Source organism: Sciurus vulgaris (genome assembly GCF_902686455.1).
Source record: "Sciurus vulgaris genome assembly, chromosome: 6".
NCBI lineage: Eukaryota > Metazoa > Chordata > Mammalia > Rodentia > Sciuridae > Sciurus > Sciurus vulgaris.
In genome coordinates this window covers 29,732,346-29,751,332 of record NC_136466.1, presented here as the reverse complement: position 1 = coordinate 29,751,332, position 18,987 = coordinate 29,732,346, and the positions used below count along the sequence as shown (strand labels likewise).

Genomic DNA, 18,987 nt, shown 5'->3' with positions numbered 1-18,987 from the left:
TTTGTACATGTGCACAATATAACAATATAATTTGGCCAACATCACTCCCCAGTACATCCCTCCTCCCTCCACGCCTCCTACCCTTGTCCCTTTCCTTTATCCATCTCCCTTTGATTTTCATGAGGCCCCTCCCTCCATCTTTCTTTTCCACTTTCCTCTTCCACATGAGAGAAAATATACATCAGTCTGTAAGATTGTAATTGAACAAATCTCACTGAAAACAAGAAAATTTGGAAAAGCAATAGCTAATCTAATCGTTTTCATTTTCGGAAGGGAAACTGAGGCACAGGAAAGGAAAGTGCTCTGTCCTTGGTCACACAGCTCTAGAGCCCTTGAACTAGAACCTGGGCATCCTGACTCCACCCTTGGCTCACTGATTCCAGCAACCGGTGGCTAAAAGGGAAGAAAGTGCTGCAATCACAAGGCATGGGGGTCTGCTTGCCTCCTCCATTTCAATCTTGGACTTGGCCAGCAGGAGTTTGCGGTCAAAGTCGCGCTGCTTCTGCTCCCGTTCAGCTTCTAGGTCCGTCACCTGCTTCTGCAGGTCTGCCAGCTTCTGGCGCAGCTCAGTGATCTGGGTTTGAAGGCAGAGAAAGGGAGTGCATGAAGGCAGGGGTATAGGAAGTGCCTGGAACATGGGCAGGGCTTGGCTCCTCTGGAACATCCTGGGGTTAGGCTTGGCCTTTCCCCAAGGCTCAAAACTGCTGAGAAGGAAGCATCAAGATGAAGACTGAGTATGCCCTGAGGGCACAGAAGAATCCCCACCTTACCTTCTGCTCGTACTGCTGCTTCATGGACCGAAAATGCTGGTCCCATTGCTTGTTCACTTCCAGTAGCTGTGGGGAGAGCCGGGGTTTAGAAGCAGAGAAGGATCATGGAGCACCAACTCTCCATGTCTTAGTCAACACTAGGATGTGAAAACAGTAATCATTTTGGTGTAAAGTCATGGAGCACGCACCTCTTCAGAAGGCAATTTGGATTATGAATTAAAATTTCATGTTTTTATATCTTGAATTCAATACTTCCACTCTGAAAAATTTAACCAACAAAAACACACAGTGTGCAAATATATATAGTCTGATCATCTCAGCAAGCTTTATATTACAAAAAAAAAAAAAAAAAAAAAAAAAATCCAGAGGCCAACATCTGTGCAGAAGATAGGTTAATAAGTAAATTATAATGTAAACAGATAATGTAAGTATTCAGAAAATAAGACATCTACTACATTTTCTTAGTTCAAAGATATTACAAATTACATGTCAGACTCTTGATGTAACAATTTCTCAGGGGAGAAAACCAATTCTACTTCATTAAATAAACAAAACAATGGGAAAGGGTATCCCAATTTCAGAAACATTATATATGATAAAAATATTTAGAACTGAAGGAATATGGCATCTACAGATATAAATAGATACCCTCAAAGACAGCTAATTTTAAAAGAAAAAAGTAATTTATAGTTTGTTATTTTATTTTTATGCATTAAAAAAACTGACAAATATGCAATAAACTGGTATCAGTTGCTGTTATCTCTAGATGAGATTCTATTTTTAATAATGAGCACTGCATTACTTTTGAAATCTAAAAAGAAACTCCTTCTAATACAAACAAAAATAACCTAAAATTAATATGCATGTAACAAACTTTCAGATGTGAGGAAGGACAGAGGGGCAGAGGCTCAGGGTCCGGGAAAGGACCTGAGCAGTGCAAAGGGGCCTAGGGAGGAGGGACAGTACCAAGGCCCACTAGAAAGGAACTGGGTTTTTATCTAGGCCTGGAAAGACCACACTGTCCGCGGGAGGCAGGTGGAGGAGGAAGACACACAAGATACCAGGGGAGAGTCTGAACTTCTGGAGACTCCGGGCCAGTGGGAAGTTGTGCTACAGGAGAGCACAGGGTCCTCCTTCACGTCAGTGCCTCCCTGAGCTGCAGGTGCAGACAGAGGGGTTCCCTATCCCCAATGCTGGAACGTACCTGAGCTATCACCTGTTCCCACCATCCACTGTGTACTCTGGGAGCCTTCTTAAACCCCTCCATAGTCCCCAACAATTTCAGGCTGTACCACAAATGCCATCTCCTCAGTGACCTCTGTGGGCAGGTCAAGAGAGGACAGCAGATCTCTTCCTTGGGTGTACGGTTCAGTGGTCACCATGGCAACTCCCCATGGTAACTTGGGATCAACTGGAGCCTAAAGGTCAGGCAGGGTTTCATCCTGCTGGTCCCAGGAGGGAAGAAAGGTCTTTCCTGACTACCCCCTGCAGCCACCTACCTCCATGCGCTGCTGCTCCAGCATCTTCACCTTCTTCTCAGCTGCACCCAAGGCCCCTACCTCGGGGACCTTACCCGCCATTACATTAGCCTGAGAAGAAACACAGAGGATCTTTACCAAAAATTGTCTCACCCATACATCTCTATGCCTCTAGCCCTCTATCTCCTACTTCCCTACCCCTCCTTCCTACAGGAACACCAATAACTACCCTAACCATGACTTCCCCCTTCTGGAATCCATGATGAGACCATTCCCTGCCTCTGACTCATGGTGGCTGCCAGACGCTGCTTCCTCCCCACAGCTGCCTTCCCTGCTCTCTCCCCTCTGGTCCCTCTCCCCTACACTCATATTGGCCCCAAATACATATTGGCCTGAAAGGTAAGAGTTACATAGCTGTTAAGGAATTATAAAACTTGTAGGAATTAGAGATTTATAAAATGTTTATTTAAAAACATTTTTTGAATAAAACAAAGGTGTGTGTGTATGCAAGATGGGAACCCATATATGTATTTCCTAGCTCTGTCCTCTGGAAGGGCCTGAAACTGTGACACCCCCATAGCCGTGAGTACACCAAGTGCCCACATCTTAGTTTCTAAATATCATTTTCCAGTAAAAATAATCAGGGGTCCTTGGAGAAGTGAATTCCAGAGCAGGGCCAGAGAAAATATAAATTGAATTTGGAGCATCCTATAGTGCCAGAAAGTAAGGGAGTGCTCATAATAATAATAATAATAAAAACAACCACCATAATAAATAATAATAAAAGAGGCATGTCAAAGGGCCACAAGGCACAACTTAAGCTAAAGCTTAACAATTTGAACAGCTAAATCAAAACAGAATTAGATTACAAATCAAGGTACAAAACAAATATCCTTGAGAACATACTGATAGCAGAAATAGCTGAAGAAATAAATAGGGGAAAAGGGATAAATATGGAAAGAATGAGAGAAATAAAAATTCATTGTTAAAAAATACTACAGTAATGACTGGGCATGGTGGTGCACACTTACAATTCCAGCAGTTTGGGAGGCTGAAGTAGGAGAATCACAAATTCAAAGTGAACCTTAGCAACGCAGTTAGACCCTAAGCAACTTAGTGAGACCTTGTCTCTAAATAAAATATAAAAAGGGCTGGGGATGTGGTTCAGTGGTTAAGCGACCCTGCCCCACCAGGGTTCAATCTCTGATACCAAAAAACTAAAAAAAAAAAAAAAAAAAAAAAAAAAAAAAAAAAAATAGCTATGGTAATAAATGCTGCAGGTGAGATCCACTAGTGAGTACCTTGCATGTGCTAGGCAAGTGCTGATGAGTGAAGTTAAGGAGAAACAGGGTGTCTGTATAGTCTGAAAGTTTCTCCTCAAAAATAGTTGTTAATTACCAAGGGAAAATGAGTCGCTTTTATTGTGGTGCGACTTGACAGTACCTCTGTCAGGTGATCACAGTTAGCAGTAGTAAGATGTACCGACATCATGAACCTCTGACATGAGTACTGAGAAGGGCCAGCAAACTGCACCTGTGCACTCAGGTCACTTCTGTGAGACTCCTGCCAAAATCCACAACTACAATCTAATCTTTGGAAAACATCGGGTAAACCCAAACTGAGGATCAATCTACAAAATAAGTAGCCAGTATAGCTCAAAAGTGTCAAGGGAAGGAAAAATAAGGAACAGATGAGAACTGTCACAAACTAGAGGAGACTAAGGAGATGTGTCAACTTAATGCAACGTGGGACCCTGGATTAAATTCCAGAACAAATAGGGACATGAGTGAAAGACCAGTGATATCTGAATAAAGTCTTCAGCATAGTTAACAGTATGGTAATGTGGTTAATTCTTAGTTTTGATAACTGAACCATGGTTATTTAAGATGTTAATGTTAGGGGAAGCTAAAGGAAGGGGATGTGAGAACTGAACTCTCAACTATTTTATTTTTTGTTTGTCTGTATAAAGTTATCTCAAAATGAAAAGTTTTCAAAATAAAAATAAGTAAATAAGAAGTATTAGGTGAAACCAAAAAACAGTGAGTATGGAACTTGAGCACTGGTTCTATCTCCAAGCCCTTCTGTGAGGCAGGCCAAGACCTGGCCCTCTCGGCCCTTCATGTTAGAAGATGAGCAGGAGACGGTCTCTGCAGGCCCCATCTGGACCTGTGATGTTTGAGTTCACCTTCTGACTTCAATTTGTACTGGAGTCATATTCTGTTTTTATACTCTTTATCCCCTGCCTTCCAGTTCACCTCCATGCTCTCCTAGGCTTGGGTGGGGTCTGGAGGTAGAGCTTGTGAGGATCAAGTGCCCCCTACAGGCTAAGACCTGTAACACCACCATGGCAGCAGAAGCGAGGCAGGGAATAGGGAGCTCTCCAGGTAAGGTCACCTTCTTTGAGAAGTGGGAGGCCCCCCACTTGGAGCCTGCTGCCTCCTGCAGGGGAGCTGTGCTTATCTGCCAATGTTGATGGCTACTGGGAAAGAAGGAAGAGGGAGAATGCCAGGCTCCTGGGTGATGTGCAGGGAACCTCTACTAAGAGAGGAACCCACGAGGAAGAGTAGGTTAGTAGACCTGGCTGCTGACATCAAATATGCCATTAAAAGCAACAGCTAATGCTTACCATTTACTCCAATAAGCCACCGCATATCCATTTGCATCACGGAATCGTCCTAACAATCCCTTGTGGGAGGTGTTACATCTCCATTTTACAGAGGAGGAAATGGGCCCAGAGTGTTATATGTAACTTGTCCAGGGTCACAGAGCTGAGGTGGAGCCAGTATTCCACCCATTTGCAGAGCCAGGCACAGGCTTCACACCTTCCTGGAATACATGCCTCTTATGGACCCAACGCCCTAGGTGCATGGACAAATCGTTTCTTCTTTCTGACAGGCTAGTAAGAGCCTCTGGCCTTTCAAGAGAAGTCAAGTGAGATAAGATGATACAAAGGGCTTTGGAAAAGCAAAAAGGTCTGGCTACAGAATTCCATACCTGAGGTGACTCAGCATCCAGGAGAGATCGGGAGAGTCCACATGCCACTTCCTTAAGAGGGCAAGCAAGGTAGGAGTTGAGGGGCAAATGGAACAAGAGAAGGGCTTCATGGGCTGGGATTCAGAAGGCCAAGATGAGCAGACTTTGGTCATTTAGCAATGTGCTTCCCTGGCTATGCCCGCCTGCTTGATAGCAGGTGACTCAGGAATCTGGACTGCATGATGACATATGACCTCTCTAAACCTCTTGCCACAGCTGTAAAGTAGAAGAAGGGTCCCAGCCCTGCATACCTCAGTGTAGAGAGGAGCCCCAAATGGGATAATGGATTTGAAAGCCCTAGGTAAACTCTATATTGCCACATAGTAACAAGGAATTAAGTTATTAAGGTAATTATTACTATTTCATAGGAGTAGGGTTTGTCAGAGACATTGAGTTACTATGTAGCTGTTAGGTGATAAAGAGTTGGGACTCAGGGGTATGATGAAGACTGGGCAAAAGGCTCTTGGGACCTGGCTGTGAGCCAGGGCTAGAAGTGGAGGCAGCAGGGGAAGTGGGCCAGCCCTTCTGCCTCATTACCAGACCATGCCAGTGTTAGCCAGCACCAGAGGCTTTCGAGGTGTAATCACAGGAGCTTATTGGCAGAATCCCCAGAGGAGCTTGCTCAACCTTAACCCTAATTCTGCCTGGATACAGGTATGTTAAGTTGACTTTTGGGAGCTGCCCTTCAAGAAAGATCTTGACAAATGACTCGTTTAGGGAATAGTGCCCAGACTGAGCCAAAGACTCGGGGCTACCTTCTATAAGTAATGGCTGAAGGAACTTCCACTATTTAGCCAGGAGAGGAGAAGGCCTGTGGGGGCCACGGAGCTATGCAATGCCAGCAGTTCTTAGCTTGTGTTCCAGGGAGTGGGACATTTTGTGGGGCTGAAGGCAGCATAAAAGCTGAGGAGAGGAAGCTCCAGGGAGGCAGATGTCAGTCAAGCTATGGAACTGCCACCTACCAACTAGAACTTTTTCCCAGTGGAACTTTGTGCAGGAGGCAGTAAACTATCAGTGGAGGTGGTGAAGGGATGGTGTTGGGTACCAGCAACTGAGGATGCTATTGAATTTCTGACCACATACCTGCTGTTGTCCAGCCATGCCCTTCTTGTTGGCACGCTCCAACTTTGGGGAGCTGCAGGAACCCTCTTTGTTGCTGCTGCTCATCAACAACTTCCTAAGCTCCATATTTTCTTCCCTGGGTTGGAGGCAAACAGAGAAGTCACAATAGCAGGGCTAGGTTAAAGGGCCAACAGGGCTTCACATGAGTTGCAGAGGTGCCCTGGGAAGCACATCAAGATCCTGAAACATGCCTAAAGGAGAATCCTGAGGGGCATCTCTGTGCGCTTCCCTAGAGGTCTCTGGTCCTTAACCGCAGGGTTTCCCTAATTTTGTTATGACTATATACATGAGATCTTCAGAATATAACCAAACATGTATTAAATAACCCTGGGTCATATTCTAGTGAGAAGCTCCACCCTCTCCAGTTATTTCCCTATGTCTTGGGTAGAGCAGAAGAATGGTGGACTGAGCACCTCATTAACATGTGCTAATATCCTGTGTTAATGCAGAAAGAGGAGGATGCAGGATTCAGAGCCTTTGTTGGCAATGGTATTTAGCCATCACCTATTAAAATCTTCTCATTTTCACTGGGTTTATTTTTAAAGTTATCTTCTATTTAGGATAGGTAATGCTGCTTTCCATTTTTGCGATACTGGGGATTGAACTGAGGCCCTTGCACATGCTTTACCACTGAGCTACATTGCCTGCATTTAAAATTTTTGTTTTGAAGCAGGGTCTTGCTAAGTTTTGCTGAGACTGGCCTTGAATCTGTGATTCTCTTGCTTCAATTTCCTAAGAGGCTAGGATTACAGGCATTGGCTAACATTGTTCTGCCTGTACTTTGCCTTCTAATGCATGAGTCTCCTCTAGCCTGAATTTTTAGATTCCAGGATGGAGTCAGCATGGCTATAAAACACCAACTACTTGTTCATCCAAAAGTTAATAAAGATGAGTTCGTTCAAAATGGTCCTGGGGTTCAGTGGTTAAACATCACTGTGGTGCACTGAAAAGTTATTACTTTCTACTGATTGTAATAAAGGGAGAGTGGGGGGTGGAGACAGTGACAAGTCTTGCTTGCTGACACAGTGCTCCCCTGCATGTACTAAGCCCAGCTGGTACTCCATAGGATTCAGCACTCACGTTACCTAGGACCACAGTGTTGGCAAGAGTTGCAGCCACCCTAATGAATGTACAAGGAGACCCAGGATATTATTGAGAGACCCACAGCAAGTCCCTTGCCTCTCTCTAGGCAATGAGAGAGTTGAGTTCTTCACGCAATGAGGGGTTGGTCTGCATGACTGCAAAGGGCTTCCTCAGCTTTTACAGTCCAGGACAGTGCTTCTCTGGGTGTGATCCTGGGCCGACTTCACATCCTGGTCAGAGAGCCTTGGTGAAACAGCTAGTCCCATCTCTAGGGAAGCCCACAGAGATGCCCCTCAGGATTCTCCTTTAGGGATGTTTCAGTCTTAGTCCTAAGACTGGCCAGCTCTGCCTTGCAGAGGAGGGAGAGCTGGAGTATAAATCTGTAATGTCCTGGAGCCTCAGTTCAGATTAGATCTGATGTTCTCAGGAAAACCCAGTGGGGCAGGATGGTGGCCAGCAGGGGGCAGCAAAGTCCTGAGCCCTCATAGCCTGCAGGACAACTAATAGGCTAAGTTCCCACATCAGAAGGGCAATTTGTACCAACCTTTTCCTGCAGTTCTCAAGGTATTCCATACTCGGACACTACCAAAGTATTATAAGAGCCGGAGAGAAATACCAAAGGAGCCCAAAGGAGAAGGACCAAGAGATTTGGCATTCAAACAGGGTTACGAGCATCAGGTCTCCAGACTCCTGAGTTCTCATCCCAGAAGTGAGTGCCATGCACCACCCTCACTCCCTTCACCCACCCCTTAACCCTCACCCCTTCTCTGAGGGGCCTGGGCCTACCGCAGCCTCTCCGCAGCCTGGTCCCGCTGTTCCAAGCCCTTGTCCAGCTTGGCTTTCAGGGCCTCATTCTCCTTCCGAAGCTGCTCACATAGGGTCTGCAGGGCAGACGGGTAGGCAAGGGCAGTTAAGGAGAGGGTACATCACAAATGCAGGTTCACACAGGGGGACAGGGGAGCGCTGCCGCTGCCCAGGTCCCAAAACCTCATCCTCTTTGGCCTCACTCAAACATTTTCGCACCAGCTAGGAGCCAGGCCAGCTGGCCCCTTCAGGCTCCTCCATGCATCCTCTCCCCTGGGAGCAGGCTGTAAGGACACCTGACCAAGAATCAGTCGTAGGCCTCCCAGTCTTCTCCCCAACCCCCCACCAGAAAGCTCCATCCCCTCTTCCTTCACCACTGTTCCTATTGCCCAGAACATTCTTCCCTACCAGCTCTCCCCTGGCCAACTTCTCTTTCTTTAAGACTTAGTTTAAATGCCATCTTCTCAGAGAAGACTGGCTACACCTAGCTAAGTCAGGTTACTTCCACTGTCCTCACTTGTAGGCTCTGCTCTCGCCCTTATACTTGTGACAAAGAAAGCTGAATAACTGTGTCACTGTTTTCTTAACATCCATCTCCCTCACTGCCCACCAGTCTGTGCACTCCCAGAAGGCCGGGTCTCCTCCCCACTCTCACGCTCACTGCCAGATCCCCAGCTCAGACTTGTTGAAGTAACATATGACCAAGTGGTTTAATAAATGAAATAATGAAAAGTGAACAGGCGAGTCCACCGCAGCCTGCAAGGTGCATCGATTTTCAGGTATTGACAGGCTTCCAGCATGGCCAAAGGCAGTCAGAAGACAAGACGGGTCAAACCTCAAGCGGTGGCTCACCCTCCACTTCTGAGATTTGTCCCTTCCCCTACAACTGTCCTTCTCTGCCTCCTTTCAGGGTTATTGTGAGAGATGAGTAAGACCAAGTGCAAGTGTCGGGAATGATCTGCCACCTGACAGGGGAGGAGAACCAGGCAAGGCCTTCCAGGTGGGGAGGGGCAGATGCTCCCAGTATTCAAACAGTGTCAAATGGAGTAGCTCCCTCTTCTAACAAATACTCATTGAGCACCTACAGTGTGCCAGCTATGTGGCTAGGTGCTTGTCCATGCAGTACCTCATGGGTGCTTTACAACTTAACCAAAGTAAAGTAATTCACCTTTATTTTAAAGAGGGAAACTGCTGTTAAGAATCACCACTGGAGCTGGGCGCCATGGTGCACACCTGTAATCCCCAGCAGCAATTTGGGGAGGCTCAGGCAGGAGGATCACAAGTTCAAAGTCAGCCTCAGCAATTTACTGAGGCCCTAGGCAACTTAGCAAGGTCCTGTCTCAAAATAAAAAGTAAAAAGAGTGGGGGATGTGGCTCAGTGATACAGTGCCCCTGGGGTTCAATCCCCAGAACCAAAAAAAGAAAAGAAAAAATCACTACTGGGGATTACACTCCATCTGGCATCACTTCCCTTTGTGCTGAAAGAGCAGAGAAGGGAGAAGTGGAGTCAAGGAGAGCGCCTGGGATTCGGCTGGGGCAGGGCTGCTGGCTCCCTAGACACTGCACCACTCCCTTCCATTCCCAGGCTGGGGATAGTGGTGCAATCGCTTTTCTCCCCAGGAGGGGTTAACAAGGATGCTTTGTATTCTGTGATGGGGCGCCCCTGTGGTCTGGAACTCTAAGGAATGATGTGGAGCAAAAATAAACCCCTGCCTCCAGAACAGGAGGGAAACCTGTCATACTATCTGGGGAGATTCCAGAGTTCTCCTTTCTGACTAATGCAGGAGAGTCCTGGAAGGTCTGAATGGAGGCGAAAGCCTCGCACTGGAGGGTGGCTGCACCCTGTGGGGGCAGAGGAAACAGAAAACTGCTGTTACAGGTTCCCCCAAAGGCCTAGCAGAGTCCTGTGCCACGCCTGGCCCTGAATGCTTGTTGAATGAACCAAGAAACAAAACCAATGACTGCATTTGGAGGAACTGGATTAATCTACCTCCACCCACAGGCTATGTAAATACAAGGGTGCCATGGCCCTGGGCGGGGCCTCCAGAATGTCCTGCTCCTGAGCACTAAGGGAGGGCCAGAAAAAGGCCTCACCTGCTGCCCTGCCCCTCCAGAACAGAGGCGGTTACTTGGAGTCTCTAGGCAAATGTCCTGGGCACAAAATGGCCCAGGACAGAATCACACAAAGAGGATCATTTTCCATCACAGGGGCTAAGAGAGCTCACCTGTGAGTTTTATTTCTTTGTTTTGTTCAATCTTTCATTCACTCATTTCATTCACTCAAATGTGCTAAGTGTTGAGTACTGGGACACAATGGTGAATATGATGGCTAAGGTACCTGCCCTCTGCATAAAGCTCATGTTCTAGCAGGGAGAACAAGAAAAAGATAAAGAAACAAACCGCCTAATAAAATCATTGTAAACTATGATAACAGCTAAAAGGAAAACAAACAGGAGCCCTGATATAAAAAAATAACAGAGGTTCAGTGGGGACCTTTTTAGGAAGCCCAGAATCTATTCCCATATGAGCTAAAATGTGGATGCTCTGAGCTGGGTTGTGGCTCAGTGGTAGAGGGCTTGCCTAGCATGTGTGAGGCACTGGGTTTGATTCTCAGCACTGCTTATAAATAAATAAAATAAAGGTCTATGGATGGGGAAAAAAAAAAAAGGAAGCAAGGACCACATAAGTCCCGGCCTAGCAAGGGAACCTGACCCTTGCCCAGCACAGGGCGGCTCTTTTTTGGTGTGGGCAGGGAGGGTGTGGGTACTGGGGATTGAACCCAGGGACACTATCGCTGAGTCAAATCCCCAGTCTTTTTTTGTTTTTAATTTTAAGACAGGGTCTCACTAAGTTGCTTAGGGCCTTGCTAAGGTGCTGAGGATGGTTTTGAACTTGTAATCCTTCTGCCTCGGCCTTCCAGGCACTGGGATTACAGACATGCACCACTGCACACCACACAGGGAGGCTTTTAAAAAGAATTCAATCGGGGAGGCAGGTTGGGATGGTGGTTAAGAACATGAACTTTGAGCTGGGTGCAGTGGCACGCGCCTGAAATCCCAGAGCTCAGGAGGACAGTGAGTTCAAAGCAGCCTCAGCAACGTGAGGCGCTAAGCAACTCAGTGAGACCCTGTCTCTAAGTAAAATACAAAACAGGGCTGGGGATATGGCTTAGTGGTCCAGTGACCCTGAGTTCAATCCCCAGTGCCCAAGAACACCAACTTTGGAATATGACAGATCAAGGTTCTAATTCCAGTTCTACCCTTTGGCAGATGGGTGACCTTGGGCAAAAAGTATCATTTCTTGGGGCTGTTTAACAACCTGTGGAAGTGGGGATGAAGACTGCTCCTGCCTCAGGGGTCCTAACACATGAGGAGCTGAACTCTGTTCCCTTCCATCCTCCACCTGCTTGTGCAGAACAGAGGCAGGACCACAACCAGTCTGCCCCATTCACAGCCCCCAGGGTATTCCCAACCATGCGATTTGCATTGCCCACCTCGAATTTCCTCATTTCCTTCCTCTTCCTCCTACCTCCCCGCAACTCCCTTACTCCATTCACCACCCGGAACAAAAGAATCAAAGTCTGCTGAAACAGAGGTCCCCATGGTACCCCAGGGTCCCAGGAAGGGCTGGAGGGTGGGGAGGGAATAGGGTGGCTCCCCCTTGCCTGCCTCACCTGCAGGATGGAGGTGCGCTGCTCGTTCTTGTGCACCTTGGAGGCCAGCCGGTTGAACTCCAGGGCCATGCGGCCCAGGTGGGTGAAGAGCTGGCTGTGGTCTGGCTCCTCAGCACACACACTCAGGGTTGTCTCCAGGCGCTGCAGGTGCAGCATCAGGTTGCTGTCCTCGTGGGGCAGGGGACCTAGATCCTGGTGGGGGGACGGGGATGTGGAGCACTCTTCATCCAGGCCTGAGCAGGCACTGCCAGCCCATTCTCCCACTGCTTCCCCATTCTCCATGACTCAGTTTCCCCCTGTGGCCCCAGCTCAGCCCATGGAAATTCTCCAGTTACGCAGGTTCCCTGTCTGGGGCTGACTCACAGGGCAGGACCCGGGACTCTCAGGCCACTGGTTGGCTCAACAGCACAGGGCCACCTTCCACCCACACTCTAAGCCTTGCTGAATGCCTGTGGGAAATCACATTTCCCCTGGCCTCCGCATTCCCAACTACTAAAAGTACACAGCCCTGCCCTCCCTTCTACCTCACAGGCTTCTGATAAGGAGGAATTAATGCATGACAGTGGCAGTCCCAGAGAAGGGGGATCCCTCTATGCACCGCTTTCTTAGCTCAGGGAAACCAGAGAGCCATGACTCTGTGTCTTCTGGGGAATGTTCCGAGTAGTCATCTGCTTCTCAGAGGGCCCACGATTCAAAACAGGTTAGGAATCACAGCTGTAGATGTTTCAAAGAATTCCAACCGAGTAGAGTACATAAGAATGGAACCGACTGGGCCAGAGAGTCTAACCCTACTCTCCTGCTCGCTCTAGAATATTCCTACCACACATTGCTTTAGTCAGGCCTCATCTTGCCAAGGACACACAGAGGTACCCTATCACTGACTGCATCAAGCAGGGCTCCAAGACCCTACAGAGCAGATCCCAACTGCAGTGGCATCTGGCCAGCCTCCCTACCTTTGCCTGCCTGAGAACACACACCAGGCCCCTGATTTTTCAGGCTTTGTTTAGTCCTTTTTGACTCTACAAGTCCTGTTCGCCTTTTCCCACTCTGCCCATAATCCGGCTTCTCTAGCAGGCCTCCCCGAGACATTTGTGGGAATCACAGGACATAAAAGCTACAGGGACCTTGGGGTTTGAGCTGGGAAACTGAGGCATGGGGAGAAGGAACCCATCCATGGCCACCCAGTGAGTCACTGGCAGAGCCAGGACTAGAACTGAAATTCCCCAGTGGCAACCAACTGCTTTGCCCCACAGACCTCCTGCTTCTCTGAACTCTGCAGCAGCTGGACTGTCAGCAAATGCTGACTTCATGTAAGTACTGTACTCTGACTAGAGACAGTGCTGCTTCTTCAACTCTGCAGCCTCTCTCCACACAGGATCTGAGGTGGCCAATGCTGCTCTATTCGAGGCTCATGAAGGACTTTGAATCCTCAGATTTCTCCTACTAGCCCACAAGCTTCCAGAGGGCAGGAGGCAGTCTGGTTTTGTTTTGTGTAGAGGAAGCACAGTGTAGGACCAAGAAGAAACTTCTTAAAGAGATACAGTTACAGGTCCAAGGTGAGACCTTGGGAATCTCATCTCCTCAGCCAGCATCTTACAGCCCTCATGGACAGGACAGGACACAAGACATGAGGTCCCACAAAGCAAAGAGATCCTTTATAACACTCATAGCTGCCTCATAGTCTCTTGTAACTGAAGGCATGCTGAATGGCCACTTGCTGGACTCCTGAGTGGGAACTGACATATAAGAGCAGCAGTAGCCACCCAAATTTTTTGGCAAGTAGGGATCAGAGTAACAGTGAAGAGTTGGATCATGTATTTCTGGCAATAATAATGATTAAAACCTACCAAACAAACAAACATTCCCAGTGGAAGGGGAGGGAGAAGAAGGTAGGAATTCAAAACCTCTAAGAATCTTCCAGATCAATAAGTTTGTCATTTTAAGAGGACAGAAGGATGACTAGCTGGGATAAAGGCAGCAAGTGTTGTGAGGTATGGAATGCAGATGCTGGGCAGAGCATCTTCCATGAGCTGCTCGAGAGCTGGAAGAATGGGTGTGTAGACACATACACACACACCAGTGGTCTGTATGTCTATGTTGAAAGCTTAAACTCCAACACGTACGTGGGAGGGGAGCCCGGCAGAAGCCAGAAGCCTGCACAGAAGGGTAAATCACCTGACTTAAGTGGCCCTGGGCCTCCCTGACCCTTTCTTTCCCTGCAAACTAGGAGCCTGCACACCCAAGGGGCTGAGTCATAATGTGTGGAGGTGACTAGCCCAGAGCCCAACAGGGTTGGCAGAGTGCCCAGGTCTTCACAACAGTCAGATGCCTTTGTGCCCTAGTAGGGGAAGTCACTGGCACAGGGATTTGCATATGAGAGCGAGAAGTACCCCCTGCTATGGCCCCTCTGTGTCCCCACGTGACTCCAGAGTACCCAAGGGATCTGAGTGGTACACATACCTCTCACACAGGGACAAGTGACTGACACAGAGAGGAAACAATAGAACGTGCTCAGGGACCCTGGCCATCCACTCACCATTGTGTTTCTGATGTGGCCACGGCTCTCTGGTGGAGAATTCTGTTCCTCAGTGTGGACTACTTCAAATTCAGAGGAGGTCCCCTGTGAAGTGAGTTAGGAGTTGCCCAAGAGAAGACACGCCGGCCCTCTTCTGAGACCCACTACTGAGAGTGACAAGCAAGGGGAACAAAAGAAGGTATCTCATCTCACATTCAGTTTATATCTAGCCTACTGTGTACAGAGGGAGCCAGCCCAGTTGAACTCATGGATGGTTGCACATTGCTCCTGTGAGATCACACAGTAGGACCCCTGATAAACACCATACCATCTGTGATCTGAGGGTCATATTCCTCCAGGCCAATTTCCTCATCTATAAAATAGGGATGTTAGACTAGTTGACCTGGAACTGCGAGTGTTTCAGGGTCGCATATTTTAAAGGTCTTATACTTCTGAAATGTTTTCATGAACTTCATTATTTCTCAAAGTAAACCATGAAGCAGGTCCGAGGGTTATAGCCCCTTCGGACAGATGAAGAGACTGAGGTCACACAGTTTATAGTTAGTACTAATTCAGGACTGGACCCAAGACTGCAGGTCTTGCTATGGCACCAGAGCTGTCTCCTAGGTCTAGATATGTTTGACTGGTCCTCCGATGATACACACAGCAGGTGTTATGGCCTCCATCAAGCAAGGTCCTGTGTTGGCCCTGACAACCCAGTCCAGGAGATCTCAGAGGAGTGAACTGATCTGAGAAAAGTCCCAAATTCAACAAACATGAAGACTTTTTTAAAATTCACCCAAATCCGAGGTGGCCAACCAATTCCATATTTTTTCACATCTCTAACATTTCAAGTGGAATTCACTGGTTGCTCAACCAACTGACAGATCCATGGTCCATGTGAACCTCCATGTGGCTCTAGGATTCTCATTAAACCTGGCCAGCAAAAACTATTTCAGTCTTCCCCTTGTCCTGGGATGGGGCAGGATAGTGGGAGAAACTGCCCAGCTTTCATCTGAGCCTCATGGCTACAGGATCCCAACTCTGGTCTTAGACCTTTCCTGAAAATTCTTTCCCCTCTATATTTTCCCAGTTACTCGTGTGACCTGGAAAAATACCCTTCTCTTCCTAGACCTGATCTTTAGAATGAAGATGCTAAACTATATGATCCCTTGGGTGCTTTCTAGCCTTAAGAGTACCAAACAAAACTTCTCAAGCCAAATGTGCAGGAGATGGTTTCTGAGCCTTCTTGAGAGTGTGAGTTCCAGGTCACATATTTCTATTTTCCTAGCACTGTGCAGTCAGGGCATACTTAACTTTAAGGAACCAAGTAAATGAGAAACTTCTTGGCTATACCAGGGTCTTTCTGGTAGTTTTAACTATAACTTTCATTTCAAAATGGGGAAATTGATACTTCATAAAGCTTCAGATTGACTTGCTCAATATCACCAAGCAAATCAGAATGCAGTTTCATGACTCATCCCTCTTTCCTTAAGTCTGGTATCTGCCAGTGGGACCCTGAGGTCAGGCAAACTCCAGCCACAACTCCAAATGTAACTTACACTGGATGGAGGTTTGGGGGCAGGCGCTGACTTGTCACTGGAGCATGCAGGGGCAGCGGGAGGTGCCGGAGTATTTGTGTCCTCTCCTGGAAAAATCAAGACAGCATGGCTGAAGAGATTGGGAAAGGAAGAAGCATAGATACCAGCCCCTCAGGGACAGTGCTAGACAGAAGAGCTCTCAGACAGAGTTCTCCACTTGAATCAGGGAAAACAGGAGGCAGTCCCGTTAGGACTGGTTAGACTGGGAGGACAATGAGCCCTGGAATGATAGGGACAAAGCCTGAGCAGAGATGCTTTTCCCTGGACTTACTGGGAAAATCCCAAGGTGGCCACTGCTCCTTGCTACCCTGGACCTACCTTAATGATGATAAGGACACTCACTTATAATTAACAAAGTATTTATAATAACTATTTGCGGGGTGGGGATATGGCTCAGTTGGTAGAGTGCTTGCCTCACAAGCATAATGCCCTGGGTTCAATCCCCAGCACCACAAACAAACGAAAAAACTATTTGCCTGGCTATTTTTGTGACAGCCCTATATACCTGTTTTATAAGTAAGGAAACTGAGGCTTGACAAGGTGTTATGATTTGGATGTGAGGTGTCCCCCAGAAGCTCACATGTGAGACAATACAGGAAGGTTCAGAGGAGAAATGATAGGGTTGTAAGAGTCTTAACCTAATCAGTGAATTGATCCCTGATGGGATTAACTGAAGAGATAGGGTGTGGCTAGAAGAGGTGGGATAGTTTTTTTTTTTTTAATTAAAAATCATAAATTTACATAGGGCAATGTTGTTTGATTCATTCTGTTATTTTTTCCCTTCCCCCCACCCCTCCCACCCCTCTTTTCCCTCTATATAGTCCTTCCTTCCTTCCTCCATTCTTACCACCCTTCTTATCCCTAACCCTAAACCTAACCCTAACGCTAACCCCTCCTACCCCCCATTATATGTCCTCATCCGCTTATCAGCGAGATCATTCGTCCTTTAGTTTTTTGAGATTGGCTTATCTCACTTAGCATGATATTCTCCAATTTCATCCAGTTGCCTGCAAATGCCATAATTTTATCATTCTTCATGGCGGAGTAATATTCCATTGCATATATATGCCACAGTTTCTTTATCCATTCATCAACTGAAGGGCATCAAGGTTGGTTCCACAATCTGGCTATGGTGAATTGAGCAGCTATGAACATTGATGTGGCTGTATCTCTGTAGTATGCTGATTTTAAGTCCTTTGGGTATAGGCCAAGGAGTGGGATAGCTGGGTCAAATGGTGGTTCCATTCCAAGTTTTCTAAGGAATCTCCACATTGCTTTCCAGTGGCTGCACTAATTTGCAGCCCCACCAGCAATGTATGAGTGTACCTTTCTCCCAACATCCTCGCCAACACCTGTTGTTGCTTGTATTCTTGATAATCACCATTCTAATTGGGGTGAGATGGAATCTTAGGGTGGTTTTGATTTGCATTTCTCTTATTACTAGAGATGTTGAACATTTTTCCATATGTTTGTTGACTGCTTGTAGATCTTCTTCTGTGAAGTGTCTATTCATTTCCTTAGCCCATTTGTTGATTGGATTATTTGCATTCTTGGTGTAGAGTTTTTTGAGTTCTTTATAGATTCTGGAGATTAGTGCTCTATCTGAAGTATGATTGGCAAAGACTTTCTCCCACTCTGTAGGCTCTTTCTTCGCATTGCTGATAGTTTCCTTTGCTGAGAGAAAGCTTTTTAGCTTGAATCTATCCCAGTTATTGATTCTTGCTTTTATTTCTTGTGCTATGGGAGTCCTGTTGAGGAAGTCTGGTCCTAAGCCGACATGTTGAAGATCTGGACCTACTTTTTCTTCTATAATTTGCAGGGTCTCTGGTCTGATTCCGAGGTCCTTGATCCATTTTGAGTTGAGTTTTGTGCAGGGTGAGAGATAGGGATTTAGTTTCATTCTGTTGCATATGGTTTTCCAGTTTTCCCAGCACCATTTGCTGAAGAGGCTATCTTTTCTCCATTGCATATTTTTGGCACCTTTGTCTAGTATGAGAAAATTGTATTTTTTGGGTTTGTGTTTGTGTCCTCTATTCTGTACCATTGATCTGCCTGTCTATTTTGGTACCAATACATGCCATTTTTGTTACTATTGCTTTGTAATAGAGTTGAAGATCTGGTATTGCGATACCCCCTGCTTTGCTCTTTCTACTGAGGATTGCTTTAGCTATTCTGGGTTTCTTATTCTTCCAGATGAATTTCATGATTGCTTGCTCTATTTCTGTAAGGTACATCATTGGGATTTTAATTGGAATTGCATTGAATCTGTATAGCACTTTTGGAAGTATGGCCATTTTGACAATATTAATTCTGCCTATCCAAGAACATGGGAGATCTTTCCATCTTCTAAGGTTTTCTTTAATTTCTTTCTTTAGTGTTCTGTAGTTCTCATTGGAGAGGTCTTTTACCTCTTTTGTGAGATTGATTCCCAAGTATTTTATTTTTTTTGATGCTATTGTGAATGGGGTAGTTTTCCTAATTTCTCTTTCTGAAGATTCATCACTTATGTATAAAAATGCATTGGATTTATGAGCACTGATCTTGTAACCTGCTACTTTACTGAATTCACTTATGAGTTCTAAGAGTTTTCTGGTGGAATTTCCAGGTTCCTCTAAATATATAATCATGTCATCAGCGAACAGGGATAGTTTGAGTTCTTCTTTTCCAATTCGTATCCCTTTAATTTCTTTGGTTTGTCTAATTGCTCTGGCTAGAGTCTCAAGAATGATGTTGAATAGAAGTGGCAAAAGAGGACATCCCTGCCTTGTTCCAGTTTTTAGGGGGAATGCTTTCAGTTTTTCACCATTTAGAATGATATTGGCCATGGGCTTAGCGTAGATGGCCTTCACAATGTTGGGCCACTACCCCAATTTTTTCTAGTGTTTTGAGCATGAAGGGATGCTGTACT

General features: G+C 46.4%; 1 protein-coding gene across 7 annotated transcripts in view; it reads right to left on the bottom strand.

Moving 5' to 3' along the window:
- The window catches only part of TNIP1 (TNFAIP3 interacting protein 1), a 57,601-nt gene that overhangs the window by 10,962 nt on the left and 27,652 nt on the right, over positions 1–18,987 (bottom strand). For 6 of the 7 annotated variants that reach the window (XM_079144146.1, XM_079144150.1, XM_079144145.1 and 3 more), the window contains 8 exons: positions 16,041–16,126; positions 14,500–14,583; positions 11,964–12,155; positions 8,273–8,367; positions 6,365–6,479; positions 2,270–2,359; positions 771–836; positions 443–574 (listed from right to left, as the gene is read on the bottom strand). In XM_079144146.1, coding sequence (XP_079000272.1) covers positions 443–574; positions 771–836; positions 2,270–2,359; positions 6,365–6,479; positions 8,273–8,367; positions 11,964–12,155; positions 14,500–14,583; positions 16,041–16,126 — 860 coding nt within the window. The remainder of the gene's footprint in view (positions 1–442; positions 575–770; positions 837–2,269; positions 2,360–6,364; positions 6,480–8,272; positions 8,368–11,963; positions 12,156–14,499; positions 14,584–16,040; positions 16,127–18,987) is intronic. The other variant, XM_079144147.1, reaches the window with a different exon arrangement.